The sequence below is a fragment of the Haliaeetus albicilla genome, chromosome 26 (genome assembly GCF_947461875.1).
Source record: "Haliaeetus albicilla chromosome 26, bHalAlb1.1, whole genome shotgun sequence".
In the NCBI taxonomy this organism is placed as follows: Eukaryota; Metazoa; Chordata; class Aves; order Accipitriformes; family Accipitridae; genus Haliaeetus; species Haliaeetus albicilla.
In genome coordinates, this window is record NC_091508.1 from 4,774,225 (window position 1) to 4,798,891 (window position 24,667).

A 24,667-nucleotide genomic window follows, 5' to 3' on the forward strand; every position below is an offset into this window, starting at 1 on the left:
TGGCTTCACCCTTGAGTTCCCGGCCTTGATTTGGGATGCCTGAGGGAGACCCATGCAAAAGCCAGATAGGGACCTGGCAGGGCACTGGGATGCTTCTTGGGTACCACTAACCCATCTGCTTCCCCAGTCAGCATCCCTGCTTGCCATCCTCTCCAACAGCGATATATTTGCTCCCAAAGCATCTGGACAAACTTAAACTCCAGTTTGGGTCCTGTCCAGCCCTGGAGGGCTACAATCCCAGCTGACCTGTCAGAGGGTTGTGGCATGGTTAGGAAGCCAACACCATCCCACGCCAAGGACTGCTTGCTGCTGAGGGCCATAGTGGGAAGGGCACGCAGGTAGAGGGGAGCTTTAGCCAAAGGAGCATCCTGTGGACAGGGCTGAGGGGCCTGGGGGAGGGAGGTGGCCCCGCAGTTTGAGCAGTTGCCTGCAAAGGAGCAATTTCAGCATGTGAAAGGAATGTGGCTCTGACCCTGCCAGAGATGGAGGCTGTGACTTAGGGATGGGGATGACTGCTGCTGGACTGACTCACCGGCTGTCTCTCCACAGCCGCTTCCTCTCTGGGAGGCAGAAACTCCCAGTTTTTATTTATCACGTGGCTTAAAGTAGGGGGTAAGGAAGGAAACACTTATTTTTAACTCCTCTATCTTCCCGGGGCCTGGGGGAGCGAGCGCTGGCACAGCAAGGTGGCCGCCCTGCTGCATGTGCCCATGAGCATCCACATGGCCAGGGTTGCTCACTCACCTGAGGGCTGCAGACTCTTTGCAGCTCCCCATGGTATTTTTGGGTCTGAGCCCGTGCACAAAATGTCCCTGCAGGTTGGGAGCAGCCCAGAGACCCTGTGCAGAGTGGGGACATGCAGGGTGGGCAGCGTGGTGGCTCACGGTGGTCGTAGCTGCGTTGAGGGCAGCTGAGAACGACTGAGCCACAGGAGAAATGCATTTTTATTTTTTTTTTTCCTCCTAGAAGCCACCTGTCCGTGCTGCTACCTGTGTGTTGGCAAAACTTGGGTGGCAGATGCTGGGGGTCCCTATTTGTGCCCACCACAGGGACAGAGCTGTCTTGACCCAGCTGCTTGACCAGGGAGCTGGAGCTGCTCGTTGCCCTCCCAGGGCTGGAGGATGGGGAGGGTTTCATCCATCCCAGCTCCATCCAGCGATGATTTGGAGATGTAGCGTCACCATCCCCTGGGTGCAGCATACGCAGGGGTGCACCCCTGAAACATTTTGGGTTCCCTGTCCTCGACTGAGCTGAGCTGGGACATTCAGCCCCGAGTACGGGGTGGATGCGATGTCCACCACCCTGGTGTGGGGAGGGGGCTGCCTTCTGTCGTGGGGTGGGAAGGAGACTTCAAGAGGCTTTGTCTTGCTGTTCCACATTCTCCTGGGTAGGAGAAACCAGGCCAGATGCCTGTTTGCTTAGTGCAACAGGGTTTTTTGCACTTCCAGATGATTTTTGTTTAGTGCAATAGGGTTTTTTGCACTTCCAGATGATTTTTATTGCTCAGCGCTCTGCAAACACAAGCCATCCCTGGGGTTGAGGGAGGACGGGTGCATGGGGAGCCTGGTTTGGGCCAGGCTGGGAGAGGTGGTGTCCGGCCCAGCTGTGCCCAGTGAGGCTGGTGGGACCTGTGTGGGCACTGGCATGGGCATACCATGGTGCCCCTTGGGTGAGATGCCGCTTGTGCCTTTGATCAAAGGGACTGATCTGTGCATGAAGTTTTGGTCTTTGATTCCTTGGGGGCTTGGTTTGAGCTCCTGTTGTGAAACCTTCATTTGCTTTTAACAGCAGCAAGTTTTTTTTTCTTATGATCTTCTCTTTTCCCCCTCTGTTGCCTTGAGATAAAGGCTTCTAAATTTGTCCTGTGCTGAAAACACAGCTAATCCTGATGGACCTGAATTCGCATCTGCCCCGGAGGAATTGCACTAATTTTTTTCCCTTTGTTCTGCCAGGGGACCTGTCCGTTTCCTAGTGGAAAAAAAAAATCACTATTTAGGGCAAGGTTTATATTCCTGAAACCTGTGTGTTTGTTTGCGAGAAAAGAGGACAGGAGGGAAATAAATGAGAAAAGCATCATGCTTTTTTTTTTTTTTTTTTCCCCCCCTTGCAATATTGTTTTTACAGCAGGCAAGTTTAATTAAAAGTGAGGAACTAGGACACTTGTGCTGTCCAGAAGATGCTCTGAGGATGCGGTCCTTTTCCACCAGTGTTATATTGGGAGCCCGAAGCTGCTCGCCCAGCCCTGCAGCGTTGGGTTGACTGTAGAAGGGCTTCTTATGGGCTGCAGGGACCGGGTGGGCCTTGGAGGGATGGGGGGGACTCCTTGCTCACAGCTCCTGGTGGTGATGGGGGGGTTGGGTGCGGCGGTGCTGGGTGAACCCCGTGGCTCTGTCAGGTCGGACAGGGCTGGGGACAGCGGCTGGAGTGTCACCCTGGCTTAGGGGTCCCGGGGGAAAGCTCCTGCGTTGAACAGGGGGAAGGTTTGTGCAGATGTGGCGAGAGGATGGCGAAGCGGGTATCAACTGCACCGGTTTGGGAGCAGCAAGCTGGCAGGAGCCAGCTGGGCTTCAGGAAGCCTCGAGTGCTCGCCTGGGGTGGAAAAAATCCAGTGAGAGCCGCCTTGTCCTCACCTGGGGCTTTCCCTGCTCCGGGCGGTGCAGGATCTCCGTGTCTGCCCCGGGGAAGCGCTGGCCCAAGGGCAGCTCTTGGGGTGCGGGAGCAGGGATGGGGATGGAGAACCGCGGCTCCTCGTGTCTGGTCCTGCCGCAAAGCGAGGAGGAGGATGGAGCGAAGGGTGAGAGCAGGTCCTGGGGCGGCAGGGGGGGGGGGGGCTGCGTGGGACAGGGGCTGGGTGGAGGAGCCGGGAGCCTCAGTTTCCCTCTGCCACGGGTGGGAGGGTGCAGGGGGCTCGGGGGGGGAGCAGGTACATCCCAACTGCACGGGCTCTTCGCTTTTGGTGGTGGATCCCGAGTGGGGCCATGCTCGCCTTTGGCTCGCTGCGCCCACCCTGCTGTGTCGGCGTGGGGGGGGGACACACACACGACACAAACACCCCGCGACCCCCATCGCTCCCGAGAAAGCCCCGGGTGCCTTTTCCCAAGCGGTGGAGCCCCGGCCGAGCAGAGCGAGTTGTAAAGACCCCGACGGGGCCGGTTGGGGGGGGGGGGTCCGTCCTGGGGCGCAGGGAGCGAGCACCCCGGGGGGGGGGGGGGGCGAGATCCCACCCGTGGGGCCCTGGGACAGTGGGGTGCCCCCCCCCCCCCCCCAAGGCGGGAGGCGGGTAGAGGAGGGTGGGGCCTCTTTTTGGGCATTCCCCCCCCCTTCGGGGCGGCTCCGGTTCTCCTCCCAGGCCAAAAAATATTTGCATGCTTTTTCGAGCAAGACTTCCTGCTCGCCCTCCATTGGCTGCAGGTAGAAAGCTGGGCAGAGACGGAGACACGGACAGCCGGACAGATCTCATGCAAACCTCTAACTGAGCTTCATCCCCCCCCGCCCATTCCTCCTCCTCCTCCTCCTTCTCCTCCTCCTCCTCCTCCTCCTCCTCCCCGCGGCCGCCCGGCTCCCCTGGCTCCCTTCCTGCCCAGCACATGTAAAAGTTGTGCGTGGGGCTCTCGCTGCCGTCCCGCTCCACGTTTGCTGCTCGTAGGGAGCCAGGGAAAGCCGGGTTGGGATAAACCCCCCACCCCGGAGCAGGGTTTCCCTCGCCCCATGCTGGATTTTGGGGAGGGGAAGGGGACTTCGAGAAGAAGCGACGCCGCACCGGTTTGAGGGCAACCATGAATGAGATGTCAAGTTTCCTGCACATCGGGGACATCGTCTCCCTGTACGCCGAGGGCTCCGTCAACGGCTTCATCAGCACTTTGGGGTGAGTGAGATGTTCCCGTGTCTGCCCGCCAGCCAACCCGGTCCTGGGGACAGCCGGCCACCACGGTGGGATGGGATGGGACAGGACGGGAAGGTGGTGCTGAGCCTCAGCCCGGTGGGAAAAGGGGCCGGAAAGCTCTTGGGTGCTGCTGCAAGGATGGGTGCAGGTGCTGGGGAGGGGAGGCTGTGTCCCTCCAGGCTCTCCTCCGGGTCCGGTCGCTGCCAGGGGCGGGAGGTGGCCCTGGAGGGACCCTGAAGCCCACCCTCTCCAGCAGCCGTGGCCAGAAACTTTTTCCCCCTCTTAGCATCATAGAATCGTTTAGGTTGGAAAAGACCTTTAAGATCATCGAGTCCAACCGTCAAGAGGCTGGGGGAGACGAAATGGGCTTAAGCAGCGTGAGGGGTTGGTGGCATTAGGAAAGGGTTGTGCGTGTGGCTGAGTGGGATGGTTTGGGCGGCCAGGATCCTTCCTGGGGCACGGCGTGATTAAGTGCTTCCAGCCCTGTCCGGCGTGGCTGGAAGCTGCCGTCCCCTGGGACAGGCAGCGATGGCTCTTGCTGTCCCCAGTCAGGGTCCCCCACACCGGGTGGTCAGCGGGAATCGCTGCAGGGTCACCAACACGCAGGTGCCCATGGCCACCAAGTGCTGCTCAGGACCGGGGGGACCAGGGCACTGCCAGGTCCTGGCTGAGCCAACTCCTTGCTGCCTCCTGGACATGTCAGCATGGGTGAGGGGATCTCGCAGCCTGACCTGGGGAGACGAGCAGAAAGCTGGGGGATCCATCCCTTGTCCCTCCTGTTTCTGTGCAAGCCAACGCTGCTGCAAAAGCAGCATCTGGGCAAAGCCAGACCAAGACCTTCAGTGATGCCCTTCTCCATCCACTGGCTGCTTGCTCCCGCTGGGAGTGTTTGCCGGGCAGCACGGAGATGCTGTGTCCCCGTGGTGGTGAGGGCTCTAGCAGGGCTGCTGGATGCCCCTGGGCATGGGTAGGTTTTTTTCCTTACCCCGAAGCAGGGACCCAAACCTTGCCCACAGCCTGAAGCGGGTGGACGTGGGTCTGTGCCAGCGCGCCTGCCCCATGCTGCGTGTAGGAGGGGCTGAGCTCAGCCAGGAATGCTGACTTGGATGGGATTCCTGGGGCAGGAACTGCCCGGCTCTATAATCTGTGATGAATGCACTTGCTCCCACATGCCTATGTATAACCGGAGATGTACATACCTTCGCCTACACGTGTTCGCGCACCCAGCGCTGGGCACACGCAGCCTCTGGGTTAATGCCCACCGAAGCCTTCCTCCCAAGTGGCCGCGGGATGCTGCCCAGAAATGGGCTGCTGGGTGCAACTGGGTGCAGACCAGGGCACAAAATCCCTGTGCGTGCAACTATACGGTGTTGGGCAGAAAGTCCCGCACGTGCAGGATGCAGGCTGGCTGTGCCCAGCCCTTCCTGGATGGGTGAGAGGACATCCCCATGGTCCTTTTTGGAGAGGTCTCCTTGTAGCTGGCCTGCTCTCCCAGTGCCAGAACCATCCCAAGGCAGGGACTGCAGCCTTGGCAGCTCAGCGCTGAGCACCACTCCAGCCTGTCTGTGAAATCGGGTCTGGAGGAGGCTCTGCTGGGACCCAATACTGGTTATTAGCCCACGCAGCATGTCCCAATGGCTCACCAGGAGCTGAATTAAGAGGTGTTTAGACTCTTTGGAGCTCTGATCCCTTTGCATCTCTGGCCCCCAGCTCCCCCTTTTTGTCGGGTGCTTCTCTAGACTTACTTCCAAGGAACTGAAAAGCAGGGCTTGCTTCGAGAGCTTCTTCTCCCAGGCCCCAGCACAGCTTTTGCTGGGCAGCCCCACTTTCCTGGGGTTTTGCTTTCTCCGGTTTTTTTCCCGCCCTCTGAAATTGTTTTCCCTTGTGCCCCATGACCTGGAAGACCCAACCACACCTTAAATCACTCCTGCGATAAGGGACTGGGTGACTCACTGAGAGTGCTTCTCCCTAGCCCTCCTGCCACGGCTTGGGACCTTATTTAGCTCATTTGCAAGGCAAATAACTCTGCCAGCCCCACGCCGGGTGCTGTGTGCCCAGCTGAGCACCCTGCCAGAAGCGCTCCCTCCATTGTTCTTTGCAGAGGGACTGGTTTTGGCTGTGGGATCGCTGGTCTGCAGTGGGATCCTCTGTTTATACGGGATGATATGGAGTGTCTCCAGGTGCTGGTCACAAGTGTCACATTAAGGGATGTACCCCAATGTGCTGGTGCTGTGACATCCCTGTGCCAGCGTCCCGGCAGGGCAGTGAGCTCTTCCCGGGAGCGCTGCTGGGCTCCCTGGAGTATCCTGGCTGATATGGGTGTGAATGTCAGCTAAATACCAAGCCGGTGGTGCTTACAGGCAGTGCTGCTGGGAACACGGGCCTCTGTCCATCTGTGCTCGGGACTCACCGCTGATGGGAGGCAGAGCGGAGTTTGGAGTCGCTTGCACCAAGCTCCTCCGCAGCCGTGTTTGCAAAATGCCTGGAGAGGCTAAGGAAGGGGAAAGGGGTCTGATGAGAGCACAGGGAAGGAGTAGGGTGTGTGCTGGGGATGCTTCCTCCTGCCTGGATCTGCTGCAGCTCATGCTTCACCTTAAACCCATTAACCCCAGTGCTTCGTCACTGGTGGTATCTGGCCCAGAAGCAGTGGGTCTGGGAGCCCTGCTGGTCTGGTGACAGCGTGAAGCCCTGCCCTGGTCTGCGGGGAAATGGGCCAGGAAGGGTCTCGTCCTTCAGAGCGACTGGGTGCCATCATTTGCAAGAGCTTGCCAGGCTCTTAGCAGCTCTGCCACGAAAGTGGCAGCTTTCCTTTGAGCCCCCGGGTACCTGGGGGTACCTGGGGGCTGGACCAGTCACTTGCACAGCACCAGACTTCCCTCATGACACAGGTGTCCCATGGTCAGTGGGATGCCTTGAAAAGCAACAAAGAAGCAGCATCAGGTCCCTTATTAACTCTAAGTCTCAATTTATCTTACTTATTTTCTTTTACTTTATTTTCTTTTACTTTATTTTATTTTACTTTATTTTTTGAAGTGCTTTCCTCCTTTTGTACGGGAAACTTGCTGAGGATGGCGGGGGTTGGTGGCGGAGGTGGGGGGAGCCCTGCAGCCCCCCAGCTGAGCCTCCTCTGCTCCCAGCCCCTTGAATCCCACTGTCGAAGGCCCCCGGGCACAAACCCTTCCTCCTGCACACCCTCTCTGCAGTGGGCGTTTGCTTTTAAGGAGGAAAAACATCCCGCTGAAGGGTGGGGAGTACTCCTGTGTGCTCAAGTGCTGGGTTAGGTGGGGGAACACTGAGCCAAAATACCCAAACTAGCTAAAATGCTGAAGACAGCCCAAAAGGAGAAGGTTACTTACAAAGTCCCGCGGGAAGGCAGGGTGAGAGCTGGCCGCTGTAAAGCAGCAGCACCCCGAGGTGTCGGGGGAACTGGGGTGAGGGCAGCCACGCTGCGGGTCGCATCCCTTGGCCGTGCTGCTCAGCACCCTGGGAGCGACACGGTCCCTCGGGGGAGATGGGGGGACGGGATGCCAGACGGGAGATGCCAGAAGCGGTTTTGGGGACATGGGAAGGTGCCCAGGAGGACTTTGTGAGATGCAGGGTGGTTTGGTCTTGCCTCTTGGCTCGATTCGAGGCTACTCCCGGCTTGGAGTTGGGGAAAGGCTCTGCGAGGCTGCCCAACTTCACCACCGTGGCTTCGCTGCTGCAAATTAAATGTGTCTGGAACTGGCAGCTTGAAACAATTTGGGACAAAAGCAGCCGCCTGGGTCAGGGATGTGGGGTTGGTGCTGAGCAGCAGCTTTGCCTGGGTATGGCACCCCACCACGGGGAGCTTGTATGTGCAGCTGCTTTGCTGCTTAGGGACTATCGCTGGTAACTCCTGGGAGATCTGTGCTTGGGGAGAGGGAACTTTTGGGACTGGGTCTGGGATGGGGGGAACAGCCGCTGACGTGGAGTGCCCTGTGGGGATCATCCAGGCAAAACAAACCAGTGGCTAAGCAGGGAAAGGAGCTCAGAGACCTTGATTTGGTTCCTGCTCCAGCGTGATGGATGGGGTGATGCTGTGAGCCCTGGGAGATGCCTCTGTCATGAGTGTCCCCATCTTATCCTGTGTCCCTGATAAGCCAGCACTAAATGGCTGGAGCCAGAGAGGAGTAGAAATGCAGTGCAGGTGCCTGTGCTTGCCAGGGGGATGTGCTGCCCCATCACTGCCATCCCGGGGGGCTCCCAGGACCCACTGGGGTCTCGGGGACCGGCACTGTGGGTTTGCAGAGGGGAAGGGCCGGTGGCAAACCTGCCTGAATGGCAGTTGGCTCTTTCAGGTGAAATAACACCTTTGATAGCTGTAATTTTGATTGCAGGTGGATTTTCAGGGTGGAGCAGTTCAGGGAAACACAGCTGGTTAAAGGGTAACTCCAGCTCTGCCGGGTCAGGACGAACTCGTCTCTGCGGGGAGAAGCATGCGAGGCCAAGAGCAGCTTCCTTCTCCCGGCACCAGGAAAGCAGGAAAAAAGCTGCATTTTTGTGGCTGCCGTGCATTCACTCACTTCATTTTTATTCCTCCCCATGGGCTCAGTGCCCATCCTGTACCCCAAGCTGGAGGGGCTGACCTGGCTCCATGCCCAACGGTGGGCTGTCCTCCTCCTCCTCACCTCCAGAGCTTGGTGGGCTTTGTAATGGGGTGCTCCTGCCTGGGTTGGGGCTCCCCTTGTCCCAGAGCATTCCTTCCCCGTGCATCCCTGGACCATGGCGTGCCGGAGCTCCCCTCGGCATCGGGTGCGCCGTGGCCGGGGAAGACTCCTTCCTCTTCCTCAGCCCAGGTTCAGCGTTGCAGGAGCCGTGCCTCCACGTCAGCCCCAGCTGGCCACTGTCCCCAGGGAGGCTCAGGGTGTCCGACCGCCACGGATTGCAGTGCCGGACGAGTTGCTTTTCCCCTGACCTCCAGCGAAGGCTCTGCCTCGCACAAGGCCAAGCGTGCTGGCCCCTGGCCAGGGAATCACTTTGTGCTCCATATTTTAAAGCATGCAGAAAGCCCCACTGGAACCATGGCGATGACTTGCACGGCTTAAAGCTAAACAGATGTTCGCCCGTGCTTTGCTGGGCTGCGGGCAGCAGGCTCATTGATGCACAGGATCCAGCCCCTCGTGCTCCCTGGGGTTAGTTTGAAAAGGCAAAGCGTGAAGTTTTCATTGGTACATCCAGCCTGCTGCTTCACTCAGGATCTTCCTCCAGGTGCTCGGACACCAACAGCCCGTTTTCTCATTAACACCTGAGAAATGAAAGCCGTGCTCCGCGTGCCTGGTGTCCTCCCCGCAGCTCGGCACGGCAGCGAGTGCCCGCGCGTCCCTGCTGCTCTAATAGCAGAGGGAGCTCCGCTTTGTCCCATCCCGCTGCGGTAATGCCGGTTATTAGTGGAAGCGTGTCTTGGCCGCAGCAGTCACCCAGGTGACTCATGTCCACCCTGTCAGAATCCTTTTATTTTCAGCAATTTTTAACTGAAGAATGTTAGTCCAGAGTATCAGTTTAATAAAAATAACACTTTGCATTCCTGCAGAGCGTGTAATCCTAGGATTAAAGATGCTGAAGCGGCCTTGAGATCATTAACTAATTAAGACTTCCAGCCTAGCAGGTCACTATCTCTAATCCTGCCTGGTGAAGCGGTAACGCGGGGCATGGGGAAGCGGCAGGCGAATGCTGCAGGCAGAGCTGGTGTGGGTGGGAGGCTCCTGTGCTGTTTACTCCGTCACTGAAAATGGGCCACACAGGTCAGGTGTTTCCTCGGGGACCCCTAGCCATGACGGTGGAGGATTTTTATTTTTTTAAAGTGCACAGATGAATTAGGCCCTCTGCTTTTGTAGGCACTGGTGAGAGCTGGGCATGTGCCGAGGGTCAGTGCTTTACTCCGTGAGCCTGACCCGTGGGTTGGTCAGGGCTCGGCCCTCGGTGGTTCACTCCCAGGAGCATCAAAAGTGTTTTCCTCCCTGTCCCCCATCAAAGTAATAGGAATAGAAACCAAAACCACCTACAAGTGGCACCAGGGCTAGGCTGAGGCTTTGCATATCTCCTGTGGCCTGGGACGTGGTACAGTCCCTGTCCGCAGCTGCCTCTGCTCCGCTCTGGTTTTTCCTCTCTTTACCTATTTCCCTGCCCTCCGGAGGCTCCATGCCCCCCCCGCAGGAGTTTGGGAACGTGCCTGACTGCTTCCCTGCTGTCATGGCCCATGGAAAAGGCATTGTGTTTGGGCAGCCCCTGGTCAGGAGCCCAAAACCCCCTGTGCTGCTGACCACGAGTGTTTGCAAAGCCAAGGCAACCCTGTCTGGCGAACAGCTCACCATGTCTTTACTGAAACCTCATGGGGTTTAGTTTTCTTTTTACAATCTGCTGGGTCTTTGCTAATTGTTTTTAAGCTAATGTTGCCACCAAAGGCATTAGAGAAATTGCTTTTCTCTCTTTATTTGAAATCTAAGCTTAATCTCCCCCAACCCTGGAGCTTTAAAGAGAGCAGGGTGCTGGTGGTGGGAGCAGTGGCAGTGCTGGGTGTTCAGAGCACCGTGCACCTCTGCTGCCAAGGACGCAGCAGCGCTGGGGTCCCCTGGGTCCCAATCTATCAACGTGGAGGCCAAATTCCTCTCTGCAGAGCTATTGAAAGGAATTTTCCCCTCCTCCGCAGTGGCTGGGCTGGATCTGCGAACGGGATATCTGTCTCGTTTTGCCAACCCTTTTGCAGCACAGCGTGTTCATCTCCAGCAACGTTTTGGCTGTTTGGTTTGCTGGGGGGCTTGAGAGTCCTTTGGGGAGCGGAGGGAGCAGCACGGGCTCTGCCGTGCCCTTTGCTGCCGTGCCACATGCACGCACCTCATTTTTCCAGGCTGCGTCTTCCCTCCTGTCCCAGGCCCAGAGCTGCCCCCATGATGGATGCTCCCTCCCGGGATTCCTGCATCCACTCGCGCACTCACCGGCTGCCTGAATTCAGTCTTCGCAGGTGGGGACACGCTTCTCACTTCCTCACCCGGGGCAGGAGCGTAGTTTCTCTCGCTGCATTGCTTCCCAGGGGCTGGGAGAAAGCGGGCGAGCGGGTACAGCCTGTCTTGCTGGAGCACCGAGTTCCCTTGAAAGCCTCGTGGGACCGCACAGACGAGCTCTGGGTGGCCCCCGTGCCACAAGCCCCTCGGGCGATGCTTGTCCCTCTGTGCTTTGGGCACCGAGCAGAACCCTGTGCCAGGTTATGCTTTGCTGTTCTTGGTAACTTTGAAAAGCAACATCCCATCCATCCCGAAATCAGCCTTCGCCACCAAAGGCCAAGCCTGCAGGATTTTGCTCAATGCTGGGAAAACAAAGAGGTGAGCAGGGAGGAGACACGCAGCTCTTTACATCTGATGGGCAGAGCCAGCACCTCTGATCAGATAATGATTAATAACTGGTTTTGGGGGGCCCCTGCCACCTCCATCTGTAGCACTTACACCCTTTGGGGGAGCTCCCAGCCGGAGAAGGAAAACCATTGAATGAAAGTTGAACTCGTCACATTTTTGCCAGATTAACAGTGAAATAACATTGCAGCCAGTGCACCATGCCGGGGTGTGGATCCGGCTCAGCCGGGAGCTGGCCAAGGCAGGATTCACTCCAGCGGGACGCGGGCGTCGGAGCCTCCCGCATGGGTCACCGAGCAAAGGCCCCGGGAGCGTGGCTGACGTGAAGCATCGTGTTTCTTCGCTGCCGATTTGTATCTGCCTCTGTTTGCCCTGAGGGATTGGGATGGAAAACTCATGTGAAAGAAATGGCAGGTGGTGGCGAACAAGGGGCGACGTGTTCGGAGCAAGTGCCCGAGAGTGGCTGCTTGCTCCAGGAGCTGAGCGTTGTCATGCTAAATATTTATAGAGTGCAAATGGGTGGGAAACAGGAGATGCAGCTTTTGATGTTGCTTTGGGCCAGGTGATGGTAGTGCAGTGCTGTGGTTTGTGGCGAAGCCGCTCCGCTCGCTGGGGCCCTGCTGTCATCTCGTTGACACCCTGTTTCTGCTTTTTGTCCCCTTGCAGGCTGGTGGATGATCGGTGCGTGGTGGAGCCGGCCGCCGGTGACCTGGACAACCCGCCCAAGAAATTTCGAGGTGAGACTGGGGCCGGGCTGGGGCAGCTCCATCGCTGCCGTGAGCAGCCTCGGGGACGATGCTGGCCCTGAGCATCCACGCCAGGGATGGGGACCGAGGTCCCAGCTATGCCAGGTAGCCTGGGGCTGGGAGGTGCTGCTTGTCTTTTGCAGAGGAGCCCAGAGCATTCTTGGACAGCCTCCATAGGCTTGTTTCTGTGGCTTGGCCAAACCACCTACCCTCCTCTGTTTGCCTCTGGGGGCTTTTATGCATATATTGGAACCACCTCTATGGTGGGATGCTCCTTGGGACCTCTTAGTCCAGCCCTAAGGAGCAGGGGTGGCTGGGAACTGTTGTCTGCAAAGGTGGGCCTGATCGTCCCAAAATGCATCCCTAGGGATGCTGGCAGCTGGGCGTCTACCCACCAGGAGCCAGGAACAGGAGGGGACAGACAGAGGGGCAGTTGCAACAGGCAAACTATTTCAAGGCAAGCCTGTTAGCACGCAGCACTAATTACATCTGCTGTGCTTGGCTGCACCTCAGAGAGAGCTGAGGGATTAAGCCACCCATTTATGAGGCAGGCAGGGCTCAGGGAGAGACAGTAAATCCCAATCTATCCTGGGCCATCACATTTTGTGCCGCGTTGTCTCCTCCGGTGCTAGGGGCCGCGCTCCTTATTTCCCATTTGGGCAAGGGGCAGCCCCAGGCAGGAATGGGCAGGAGCAGGCAGCCACGGCCAGGTCCAGGCGGAAAAGGGATGAGTCAGTGGAAGCCGGGGCAGCTCCTGGCCTGTGGAAACAGTCTGGAGAAGCCAGGATGGGCTGCTGGGAAAAGCAGATCGTGCCTCCCGCTTCCCCGATTTGCGAGCCCTGGGGCCGGTGAGGTGGCCTCAACCTTCAGGCTCCCCAAGGAGCAAACGGCTGCACCGAGCCCATGGGCTCACATCTCTGCCCTATGCTGCACCTACCTGGGAAATGCTATTTTTGTGCCTGGCTGCCCCATGTGCTCCACACGCTGCCAAATGCAGGGGAAGAGCCGTGTCCCAAAGAGCGTCCCGGTTGGATTTGAGTGCCCAGTGCATGGAGCATATAGCTGGGAAGTGTACATAGAGCTGTGCTGTACAGTGAGAAATTTCCCCAAACCAGTGATAGCATTGTTGGATTTGGGGATTGGTCTAGGGCAGCTGTTCCTTTCATCTCAGCTACTGTAATTTCAGGCCCCTTTTTAAAAAAATCTTTTAAAATATTGGCTCTCCACTCTGCTTTGTGCCTTCACCTTTTTCTCAGGGTGGCTTTAACATCCCACAGCAGGGTGCCCTCCAGGCACCCTTCCCCACGGGGGTCCCACCCCACGTAGCGACCTTCTTCTCTGTGGGAGCTGTTGCCACTAATTGGTACAAGGGGCTGATTAACGAGCCATCCGACAGCTCCCCAGAGTCCGGCAGCCCTGTACAGCCTGGGGAGCCGTCCCGTTCCTGGACGTCGGTGGACTTTCACCTGGGGCTGGATGGGAAGAACTGGAAGTAGCTGCGGGGCGGCCGGTGCAAACCTCGTCCCAGCAGCCACACCATCTCCCTGCCTGGACATGGGCGGGTGTTGAATCTCTTTTGCAGGCAAAGGTCTGGTCTAGACTCAGCCCTGCTCCATGCAAACCCTATCAGGATATCCAGCTGCTTGTTTTAATGGCCGGAAAAGTAGCGGTTTGCCTTCTCGATAGCTATCACCGCGAGGGAGGTAAAAACAACGGGCTGCTGCTGTTTCCCTGCAGCAGCAGCAAGAGGCTTAAGAGGATTTTCATGTGCTGTTGCCATCCCCATATCCTGTGGCCGGACCCTGCCCTATCCTGCATTGCGGTGAGCCGCACATGGGTCGTGCCGGGGCCCGGCTCAGCTTCCCAGTGGGAAAACAGGACCCTTCTCCCGGAGTGAGGTCCAAATGGTTTTCTGGAAATGCCAAAAGGCGAGGGACGCCTGGCTCGGTCGCCTGCATCGCACCGGGGCTCGGCCCTCCGAGAGACGCCTGGCACCTCTCAGTTATTTGCTTTTTTTTTTGCGATTTCTTTCCCCCCCAAGGTTCTTCCCAGCCCTGCGTTCATGCACGTCAGGAAAAAAGCAAATAAAGCACTTCAATCCTGCGCTGCGCAGGTGCTGCGAGGGGAGCAGGCAGCGAGACCCCCGGCCGTGCTGCTGCCCTAAATGCCCCGCTCCCCCCGCTGCGGGTTTGCAGGAGGTTTTGCCTCCATGGCCGTGCTGGGTCGTGGCAGGTCGGCTGAGCATTGCTTTGCTGAATTCCTCTCGCCAGGCAGTGCTGACGTGAGAGTTTTCCTCGGCTTCCCTCTTTGCTGCCCGCCGTCCGTCTTGCAAAAAATTGTCGGTGCTTAGGCCTGGGTGCCAAAATCTCCAGCTTCCAACACAGACTTTGCTGGAGCCTTTCTGTGTGCAAAACGGCTTCGTGCCTCAGTTTCCCTCCTTGCAAAACAAGGCTTAGTATTGAGACGGGGATACGAGGCAGCCCCTCCAGGCAGGGTGTACTTGAAGCCAGGGGTTTGATTTGCACCTATCTCTTAATAGCTATGTTGGTTTTTTTTAACTCCCCCCCAGTTTCTAGTTGCTACCAGGTCCTTTTGCAACCTAATTAGCAATTTAATGAAAACGATTTAAGGTGCTGCAGGTGGCCCAAGTTGTTTCTGTAGCCCTGCTCAGAGGCAGTGGGAGAAGGCAGCCAGGCATTGCAGCAGCTATGCTCAGTCCCCGATTAAAAGCCCGGCGTCACGGCCTGCTTGGCATGGGATATGCCATTAGCAAATAGACCTGTAAAATGAAATGTGAAACTTGGCCTCTTCCCAGCAGCCCGAGCCGGTGAGAACTGTGCTCTGCGCTTGTTTGTTCGTCACTCCCAGGTAAATAAATACGTGCTTGCCAGCGACTCGGGACCGGGGCCAGAGATGGAAGTGATTTTTTTCTTTTTGTGTCTGAAGTTTCTGGGCTGCTATTTCAGGCGTAATTAGGGCGATCCAGGCTGCAGAGCCCATCCTGCCCTCGTCCTGTGCAGCTTCCAGCCCTGAACGAGGGTTTGGGAGATGTAAGTGCCTCCTCGTCTCCAGACATCTGCTCTTGTGCTTCAATTCCCAAAGCCTGGAACTGGGTGTCCACACTTTCTGCCCTCCATCCCAGCCACAGCAGCCTGGGGAAAAACAGGGAAATCAGGGTGATCTGCAGAGCACAGATACAGTGCAAGTGTTTGGAGGAGTTGGGATGCAAACCTCTGCCCTTCAGGTCCCCAAAGTGTTTCTTTTAGGACTTGAAATGCAGCTGTTGACATACAGATTTTAGGAGCGGTTGCTTGTAGTTTCCAGCACTGGTAACTGAGGCTCCCCATGAGCTGTCACGGGAGAACAGCAGTGTGTTTGGAAAACCAGTGTATCCTGATGGCCCGGTCACTGCAGGGCAGCAAATCGTGGTCCTGCTGGCTCCTCGTGTCCGATGGGTAGGATAACAAGGGAGACGTGGAGACCTCTGCTCACGTCCCCGTCTCACGGTGCCCGTGTCCTGCCGGCTTCCCTCCCTTCCTCTCTCCCTCCCGGCAACATCCTCTCCTCCTTTGGTACAGCTGGGCTTCATCAGTACTTTTTCTCCCCCTGAAGTTTTCCTTCCCAAATTGCATGGCCATTTCCGATGGGAACACTTCTAATCGCGAGTCCAAGAAGTGGAGTCACTCCTGGACTCATTATTTACCCTGATTTGAAACTAATCCACCAGCTAATATAAGGTGACATGACCGTCCACCACTCGCAGCCATGTCTCCCTTGGACCCCCAGCAGCAGACGGGGTTGTTGTGGGATAGGAGGACCATCTCCCAGCGATGCTGCTGGGACAGGAGCAGTGTCCCAGAGGAGCACTCGCTTCTGCCCCTCGGTGACGTTGGCCCAACTGGGGACACACTGGTGGCTGGTGATCACGTGGCTGCTGCAGCCTCACGCTTGCCTTCCTCTCCTCCCAGATTGCCTCTTCAAAGTATGTCCCATGAACCGCTACTCTGCCCAGAAGCAGTACTGGAAAGCCAAGCAAACCAAGCAGGACAAGGAGAAGATCGCGGATGTGGTGCTGCTGCAGAAACTCCAGGTGAGCAGAGTGGATGGTCCCTGTGGGTTGGTGGGATGATGACATCCAAACCTCTCGCTGTGCCAAACCTGGTATGTTTTGCTTCCCAGAAAACAGCCTGCACGGAGGCCAGGACCTGCCCTGGGTTTTGCTGTCCTCAGGGTGTCCCTCTGCTCAGCTCTGTTGTCTCCTGTCCCACCGCCCTCCCTTCACCGTGGACCATTAGCCACAGCCACATTTTCTAGACGAATGGCTCCTGTGGCTGTCAGCTCTTAATTAATAATGGCATACGGTGTCTAATAAGGGGGTTGAGATAGGAGCTCTGTAAGGTGCTTTGCGCTGGCATCTGCAGGACTGAGGTTTGTCCCCCAGGGATGCATGCTGCACCCTGGGTTGCCCTTCTTATGCAATGCTCTTATCCAGCCTCCGATGTGAGAGGCAATTCAACTTTGGATCCCGCCACAGGCTCCCGACAGCTCTTTTGCTTTCGTGCCATTCCTGCTCACGTGCCCTTAGTGCAGGGGCGAGCCCTGGGCAGCGTGGCATGGCCATGCTTAGTCCACGCTGTGACAGCATGGGGTGAATATAGCAGTGACCAAGGAGCCACAGATGATATTATTGCTCCCAGTGCAAGGGAGATGTCCGAGGGAAGACCTGCAGAGAAGGATCCAGGGGACTGAGCAGGCGGAGAGAGGAAGGGAGGGCAGCAATGCTGCTTTTGGGATGAGAGGTGATGTCCATCTGCCTTTCCACCCTTGCCGCTGTGCGCAGCCTTTGCTGTCTCAGTCCTTCCGATGCTCCTTGTGCAGAGGACCCCACGGCAGAGTGGGCAGAGGTGCTCTGTGAGCGCAGCCCCGCACCCCCCGCAGCACCCAGGGGTGCCTGGCACGGAGGAGGGAGCTGCTGCGGCCAGGACTTGCTCCAAAGGGCTGTGGAAGAGTAAGGCTCCTGTTTACTTCCACGAGGTTTGGAAAAGGCCCATGTTAAACATTGCATAATCGCCTCAGACAGCTGGCGAGGTCCCGACGATGATTCATAAAACCAAAGCTCAGGAGAGATTCATTAAATCATCTCGTCAAGCTTCAAGCCCAGCCCCACCGGTCCCCCAGTTTTGCCTTTGGGGAGCGAGGTCTGATGCAGTGCCCGGACAGGGCGTCCTGGCTTGGTTTGGAGATGCCGGGACAGGGTCAGTGCCTCCTGCCATGTCCAGCTGTACATGGTCACTGGCGTATGGAAACACTGTTTTCCTGCTCCAGTTAGACTGTAACTTGTAATGTCGACAGCTGTACTGGCCACAACTGGACAGAGAGGCTCATTTCTGAGCCTGATTGATTGCACCTTGGTTAAGATTTGTCTTAAAGAGATTCTGAAATTTCCTTGCTCCTTTCCGCTGCTCCCGGTGTTGCCCTTCTGGCAAATGCTCCTTCGCATCCGGAGCCGAGCGCTCGGGAGCCCGGGCAGGGAGGAAGCTCTCTGCAAAGCGCTGCCCGTGCTGCCACAAAGCCCCTGGACATCCTGGAAGGACACCGGACTCCAAGCTGCGATTTATCAGCACCGGCCGCAGGCTGAAAACATCTTCCAACCCCCGGAGATAATTTCCTGAAGCAGAAGCAGCCCGGGTCTCAAGCAGAGAAACTCTGCCCGGCTGTCCGCAATGCCCACGGTCGCCTTTCTGAGCTTGTGCTCTTGCGCCGTTGTTTTTAAGTGGGTTTAAGGCTCGGTGTTTTCTCTGCTGACTAATTGTAGGTACAGCCAGATGCAGTGCAGACATGCCATGGAGGCTTTCCTCCTGCTCTGCTGACGTCTTCCCATCCTCCCTGCACTGTCCTGGGGTGCCCACCCCAATGTGCGTCCCTGACACCCCATCCTGCCGTGGCTTGGGGACAGACCCCGTCCCATCCAAGGGACAGGTTGGGAACATCAGCCCCCGTGGGCTTGCGTGCTTGGGACAGCCAGTTCCCACTCCCGGCCCCACTGGCTTTCAGCAAGGAAGGAGCTCAGATCTGGATGTGGATTTAGGGCAAGCCATGCTGCTGGATCTCTCACTGGAGCCGAGTTGCTCCACGGGGTTGTTGTTAAACTCGCAGCTCCACATCAGTTCGGGATTTCTTGGCAGCAGGTTTGTTTTCCTGATGGCAGCATCCACCACCATGGGGCTCACATCCCCAGGTGGCACCCAGAGCTGTGTGGGGATGGAGGGTTAACTGAAGTGGTGGCAACATTCAAAAGAGCAAAGGGTTTGTACTGCCACGCTGTGTGCCAGGTGCATTCAAAGCCCCAGCATCACCTGCTCGGGCACTCGCAGACCGGCTGCCCCATCTTCCCAGAGTGGAGTCACGATTCCAGCTGTGTTTCCCAATTCCTCTGCCCTCAAGCAAAAGGGGATGAAAGCAGGATGGGAAAAGGTAGATGCTCTCCCAGCTCCGTCCCTCGCCACCGTTTCTCATCCCAGCTGCGGGGGAATACTGGGCTGGTGCTGCCCAGGCTGTGCCTGGGCTGGCGCCGGGGCTGTCGGCGCACCCTCGCCATTCCCAGACAGATCTGCTGTGGGAGCAAGTTCCTGCCTTGCTCCACACACGTCGACATCACTCCTCCGACTGTCAGAGCAACCGCATGGAAAATGTCTGTGGTTTTGGAGAAAGGGGCTGCAAGCAGTGCTGAGTAATCCACTCTTAGGGCATCTTGGCCAGTGGGGACCCATCCTGCTGCATCTGTTGCAGCAGGTCTGGACCTGCAGCCATCTCTGGGCATGGCACCGTGCCTTTTGCTTTTTGGTCTTGGTGCTGCCGGGAGCCCCCAGTCCCCACGGCCCTGCTACAGTGGGGCTGAGATGGGTGCATTGCCCCAGTCCCTGGCCTGTGCACAGAGTCCCCTTTTGGCGCTGCCCTGTAAGACCTGCTGGGGTTTTGGGAGAATTTCAGTGCCATTTTGTCCCTGTCCTAATTTTTAAGTCCTCTGTTTAAAGCTTGCATGGACTTCATATGGCTGCTCAGGGCCACACCGTGGTCCTAGGCTGAGCTCTCGGATGCTGAGGACCATATTGTAGCTCTGGCCCGTGTTGTCTGGGGGACAGAGGGATGCTGAAGCTGCATCCTAGCCCGTCTTATCCTCCCCATAGCTGAGGGTGCAGGTGGCCCCTCTGGGGCTTGCTCCTGAGGAGTGAGGAGGGTGCTCCTACACTCAGCTCTTCTCCTTTTGGCATTCAGCATGCAGCCCAAATGGAGCAGAAGCAGAACGAGACAGAGAACAAGAAAGTGCATGGCGACGTGGTGAAATACGGCAGCGTCATACAGGTATGGGCTCGCTCTCCCCTCTGCGCTCAGCCGATGAGTTTTGGGGGAGGATGCACAGATCCAGCACGTGCAAGTCAGGCAGCTGCTGGGAAAGGGCTCACAGGATCACTCCTGGGTATGACCAGCCCTGGGGACCGCGGGGGGCTGTAGTGTCACAGCTCACCCCGGCGTTTGCCTTTCCAGCTCCTCCACATGAAGAGCAACAAGTACCTGACGGTGAACAAGCGGCTGCCGGCCCTGCTTGAGAAAAACGCCATGCGGGTGACGCTGGATGCCACCGGCAACGAGGGATCCTGGCTTTTCATCCAGCCCTTCTGGAAGCTGAGGAGCAATGGAGATAACGTGAGCATGGGGCCGAAATGTCCCTCAATGAAGATGTGCAGAAAGCACTATGCGTGCCGCCTGCCAGGGCTCGCCTCCCTGCGGGGTGCCCGGTCTCATACTTGCTCTCCGCTTTCTCATTTTGCTTCTCAGGTAGTTGTGGGAGACAAAGTCATCCTGAACCCCGTCAATGCTGGGCAGCCGCTGCACGCCAGCAACTACGAGCTTGCTGACAACGCTGGCTGCAAGGAGGTACAGGGAGGCTGGGCTGGGGCCAGGCTGCCTGTATGGGGTCTGGCTTTTGGGGCTTGCCTGTTTTTTTTCCCTTTTTCTTCCTTTTTTTCCTTGTCCCAGGGATCACGACCTCGCTCTCTTGCTCTTCAGGTGAACTCAGTCAATTGTAACACCAGCTGGAAAATCAACCTTTTTATGCAGTTCTGTGACCACATGGAGGAAGTGCTGAAAGGGGTAAGGAAGGAGGTTCAGCTGCTGCCGGCCACCCGGGACGTGGTGGGCTCCGGGCACCTGGCCCCGGTCCCCTGCAGGGGCAGGACGTGTGAACAGCCGTCTGGCTGTGTGACAAGGGTAGAGGAAAGAGGTCCTGCCTTGAGGACCTTAATTTCTAGGAGAATTCATCACTTGGAGAACTTAACAGCAAGCTAGAGTTGGATATTTTAGTATCTCCTGGCAGCAGGTACCCAGGGGGGCATGAAATTACCCTCCGCCTTATTGTATTAAATTGGCTCTCAAGGACAATATGAGGCACACGTAGTGCCAGCAGCAGCTTCTAGCTGCGAGGACAATTTTCAGCTGTTTAGCTGTGCAGCAGGGCTGGCTGTTGCCTGGGAAAGGAACTTTCCCTGCAGAGCTATTGTTTGGGGCTGAGGTCCTCCAGGAAGCAGCTGGATGGATATTGATTGTTATGATCTTACAGACCCTCATCCCCAGGGGCCTCACTTATCCCTGGCTTCCCGCATCCACTGTGTCCTCCTCCCCGGGGCGTTAATGCCTTAAACACATTGGTGAGCAGAGCCTCTGCCCGCTCCAGGGGTGTAAAATGGTGGGTTTGCACCTATTTTACAACCTGAGGAGGGGAAGCAGAGAGAAGTGACTTGCATGAGTAAACGGAGTGATGGCATTGCAGAGTGCAGGGTGCCCCGTGCCCATGCAAGGTGCCCTTCCCTGGGCTTAGAGGAGCATTTATGCTGCTAGAGGCAGGTTTTAGTCCAGCTCGGGTAGGTAGGACTGGAAAAGCTGATGGTGTCCTGCGATGCCCAGGCTCCCGTGGTCCTGCCGTGCCGTGGCTGGGAGCTGTGCTCTGCTCTGGACCATGTACATGGGGGATCCCATCACCATGCAGGGTGGGGGGGTTGCAGGAGGAGCTACGTCAGTCTGTAGGAGAGCCCCATCCCTGGGTCTCACCGCTGTGTCCCGGTGCCAGGGGGACGTGGTGAGGCTCTTCCACGCTGAGCAGGAGAAGTTTCTCACCTGTGACGAGTACAAAGGCAAGCTGCACGTCTTCCTCCGCACCACCCTGAGACAGTCGGCTACCTCAGCCACCAGCTCCAACGCCCTGTGGGAGGTGGAGGTGAGTGGGGAGGGGATGCAGCGCATGTCCGTGGGCTTTTGGGGTACCTCTGTGGGTTGCTGCACTTTCATTGGGGGGGTGTTGCTAGAAGCAGTGGTTATTTCTATACATTTCCACTTCTGGTAGCCCGACTGCCCTGGTGAAAGCCAGTGCAAGGCTCGAGCTCCATGGGAGCACTGGGAACTGGAGCTGCTGGTGGTTGGGCACCAGTGTCTGTCTGAGCTCTGCCCACTGAGTATATTTACTCATGGCCGCCTCTGAGATAGGATGGAGCTCTTATCACCAGCGTGTTTGCCCGGGGTCAGCGGAGGCTGGGAGACAGGAACAGTGTCCCCATTCCCCACAGCCCCGCGTGCCACCGGCTGAGCTCTCCTCTGCTTCTCCCAGGTGGTCCACCACGACCCGTGCCGAGGGGGAGCCGGACACTGGAACGGCTTGTACCGATTCAAGCACCTCGCCACGGGCAACTACCTGGCAGCGGAGGTAAGGGGGCAAGAAAAGGGTCACAGAGACCTGCCCTGCCCTCGAGAGGCTGGTACCATCCTTTATCCCTTGCAGAGGCAGTGCCCACCCACCCTTAGACAGAGCAGCGATGCCCAGGATTGCCTCTGGCCCCACTCCAGTTTGCTTTCGGAGCCGTCCTGCCCTGGGCTCCTTCGTGGCTCCTTCTTGCTTGCAGGAGGCATTGGCACCGGGGCTGGGAGCATCATCATCATTTGCCCATTTGCAGGGCTAGGCTTTCCCCCCGAAATCCCCCACTCCGCAGTGCAGGGGTTCGCGTGCCAAAATTGCTGTTCCTAGCTCCCTCCTCTTCTGGCCCAGGGAGGGCAGGATGGGATGGCCAGGGCTTTCCTCTGTTTGCCTGCTCTGGGCCAAGGGACTGCACTGGCACAACCTCCTGGTAAGGTGGAAGCGGGAGAGAATTCATCCTGCTGCGTTTAACTCTTCCTGATCAGGTTTTGCCCATCCTCATCCTCTGGTCCACAGCAGCATCCAGGGCTGTCCTTGCCTGGGAAGGGTGTGGGTAAAATCTGGGCCTGGAAACATCATTTGCCAAATTTTTTTGCTCCTGTTTAAGGGCAGCTCAAGGCCTCCTGATAGAGGCACAAAGAGGTTTCCGCACTTAGATAATGTGGTTTGTACGACACAAATGAGCTGCCAGGACCAAGGGAAAGACTGTTACACCCTGCTGCCAGGGGAGCAGGGATGTACCGCGGGGGATCTTGATGCACCGTGTACCAAAGGTGCTCCTTAAGCTGGAGAATACAACCCAAGGCAGCCCCCAGGGCCCTTTCCACCACTGGCAGGATGGAAAATAGCAAATACTGGGGCTCTGAAATGCTGCTTTAAACCAAAAGACACTCAGGTGACATCTTCTGCAGAGGAAAGAAGAACACAGAATGATCCCTATCCCAGGCTGGTGCTGCCCGGCTTGTGTTGCTCACTGAGACCTCAGCCTGGGGCTTCAAGGGATTTACAGCAAGAGCTCGTCTTGCTGCAACGCAGAGCCCCGGGTCTGCTCACCAGGGCTCACCCCGTCCCGCTCCTGGGGGACGGAGCGCTGTGCACTGGGTATGGGTCACGTCCTCCAGCCCCATCTGGGCAGGTTTCCTCTCTCTGCGATGTGATCGAGGAAGGCAGGAGTAGAGATAACACCCTGTCCTCAGGGTTTTGGAGGGACCGAGTGGGAGGACTGATAGCTGTCTTTCATCTCCCTCTTTAACTTTTCAGGAAAACCCAAGTTATAAAGGAGACGTGGCTGAGCCCAAAGCAGCGCCCACGGTGAGCTGTGTGCAGCATCGCTAGCAGAAATGCTGCTGCCGCTGCCTGAAATCACGCCGTCTCTTAGACTCTGCTTGAAAGCAGGGAAATGCCCCGAAACAGAGCCTGCCGCAGGGACAGTGCCCGTGCCGTGCCGCCGGGTCCCGCTTGGTGCCGAGGCTGCGGCCGGAGGCTGCGCCGCTGCCCAGCAGAGCATCCCTGCGCTGTAGAGTAGCATCCCTATGTCCTGCTTGCGAGAGGACCCTGCCGAAATCTCTTGGAGGGGTCCCAGTGCATGTTGGATCCCCAGGCCACGGGGAAGCGCTGGTAGAAGAGAGATTTGGACTTTCAGGGGGTTTTTCTGTTTGCTGTTGGTGAGATACGGAGAAGGGGTGGCCTCGTAGCTCAGGTGCATCGTGCCGCGCTTGTGCTCTTGCAGCCCCTCGTGCGTCTCCACGCTGCGAGGCTCAGCCCGGCATCCGAGCGAAAGCTTCTGCTCTGAGCGTAGCCGCTGCGTGTCTCCTCCGATGCCGTGTGCGCAGGGAGGCTGGGCTCGGCGGGGCGGCCGCCCCGCGCCGGGCTTAAAGCCGCTTTCCCTGGTGCAGGGGGGCAGCAGCCGTGCCAGCCGCAGGAACACGGGAGAGAAGATCAAATACCGGCTGGTGGCTGTGCCCCACGGCAATGACATCGCCTCCCTCTTTGAGCTGGACCCTACCACGCTGCAGAAGACGGACTCCTTTGTCCCGCGGTATGTAAGCACGTGCCGCCACAGAGGGGTTGAAATAAAGAAGGGAGGCTTAATTGCGTGGTGTGAAACTTTGGCAAGTCTGTTCTTGGGGCTTTGCTGGGTGTTGGGGGAAATGGTGGGTGCTGTTGTGTCCACGTGGGGATTGCTCACCAGGACACTGTGCCATTTGCAGGAACTCCTACGTGAGGCTGCGCCACCTCTGCACCAACACCTGGATCCAGAGCACCAATGTGCCCATTGACATCGATGAGGAGAGGCCCATTCGCCTCATGGTACGGCCCCGCTCCCTCTTCCCGTGCGTGGATTTATCCCCTGCTCCCCAATAGCTCTTAGCATGCTCCTTCCCACCCAGCAGCCGGGCTTTACCCAGGGACTGAAATATCCTGATGATCCAAAGGGGTGGCTGGACACCAGCCTAGAGCCCATCCCAGTAACCTAGAGCCCACCCCAGTCCTTCCAATGGGGATGAACTGGGTCACCGACTTCACCCGGATTGGTGGCAGATGGTGGGGACATGCTTGGCATTGCCCTCTCTGTGTGATGCTGCTTCCCCATTGCTTTCCAGCTGGGCACGTGTCCCACCAAAGAAGACAAAGAAGCTTTCGCCATTGTCTCCGTGCCCGTGTCTGAGATCCGGGACCTGGACTTTGCTAACGATGCCAGCTCGATGCTGGCCAACGTGGTGGAGAAGATGAATGAAGGTTTTCTCAGCCAGAATGACCGGAGGTAAAAAAGTAATTTCCCCTGCGAGATGGGGCCCCGCTGGGCTCCTCCAGGGACTCTCCAGCATCGCTGCAGGATGGGGCCCCTGCCTGGGTCTTGGTGCCAGCGCTGTCTTGCTTTCCTGCCCACAACCCAAATCCACGCCTGCTTCTCCCAGGAGTCTGGCGAGGA

The 24,667-nt window shown here is 57.6% G+C and overlaps 1 protein-coding gene across 1 annotated transcript in view; it reads left to right on the forward strand.

The window, feature by feature from the left end:
• The first annotated feature begins 3,399 nt into the window (after positions 1–3,399).
• Positions 3,400–24,667, forward strand: part of ITPR3 (inositol 1,4,5-trisphosphate receptor type 3) — a 43,417-nt gene continuing 22,149 nt past the window's right edge. The window contains exons 1-13 of the mRNA XM_069771392.1: positions 3,400–3,865; positions 11,914–11,984; positions 15,962–16,083; positions 19,269–19,355; positions 19,539–19,697; positions 19,830–19,928; positions 20,061–20,144; positions 21,118–21,264; positions 21,652–21,747; positions 22,996–23,046; positions 23,631–23,773; positions 23,946–24,045; positions 24,339–24,499. Of these exons, the coding sequence (XP_069627493.1) occupies positions 3,777–3,865; positions 11,914–11,984; positions 15,962–16,083; positions 19,269–19,355; positions 19,539–19,697; positions 19,830–19,928; positions 20,061–20,144; positions 21,118–21,264; positions 21,652–21,747; positions 22,996–23,046; positions 23,631–23,773; positions 23,946–24,045; positions 24,339–24,499 (1,409 nt within the window). The 5' untranslated portion in view covers positions 3,400–3,776. The remainder of the gene's footprint in view (positions 3,866–11,913; positions 11,985–15,961; positions 16,084–19,268; positions 19,356–19,538; positions 19,698–19,829; positions 19,929–20,060; positions 20,145–21,117; positions 21,265–21,651; positions 21,748–22,995; positions 23,047–23,630; positions 23,774–23,945; positions 24,046–24,338; positions 24,500–24,667) is intronic.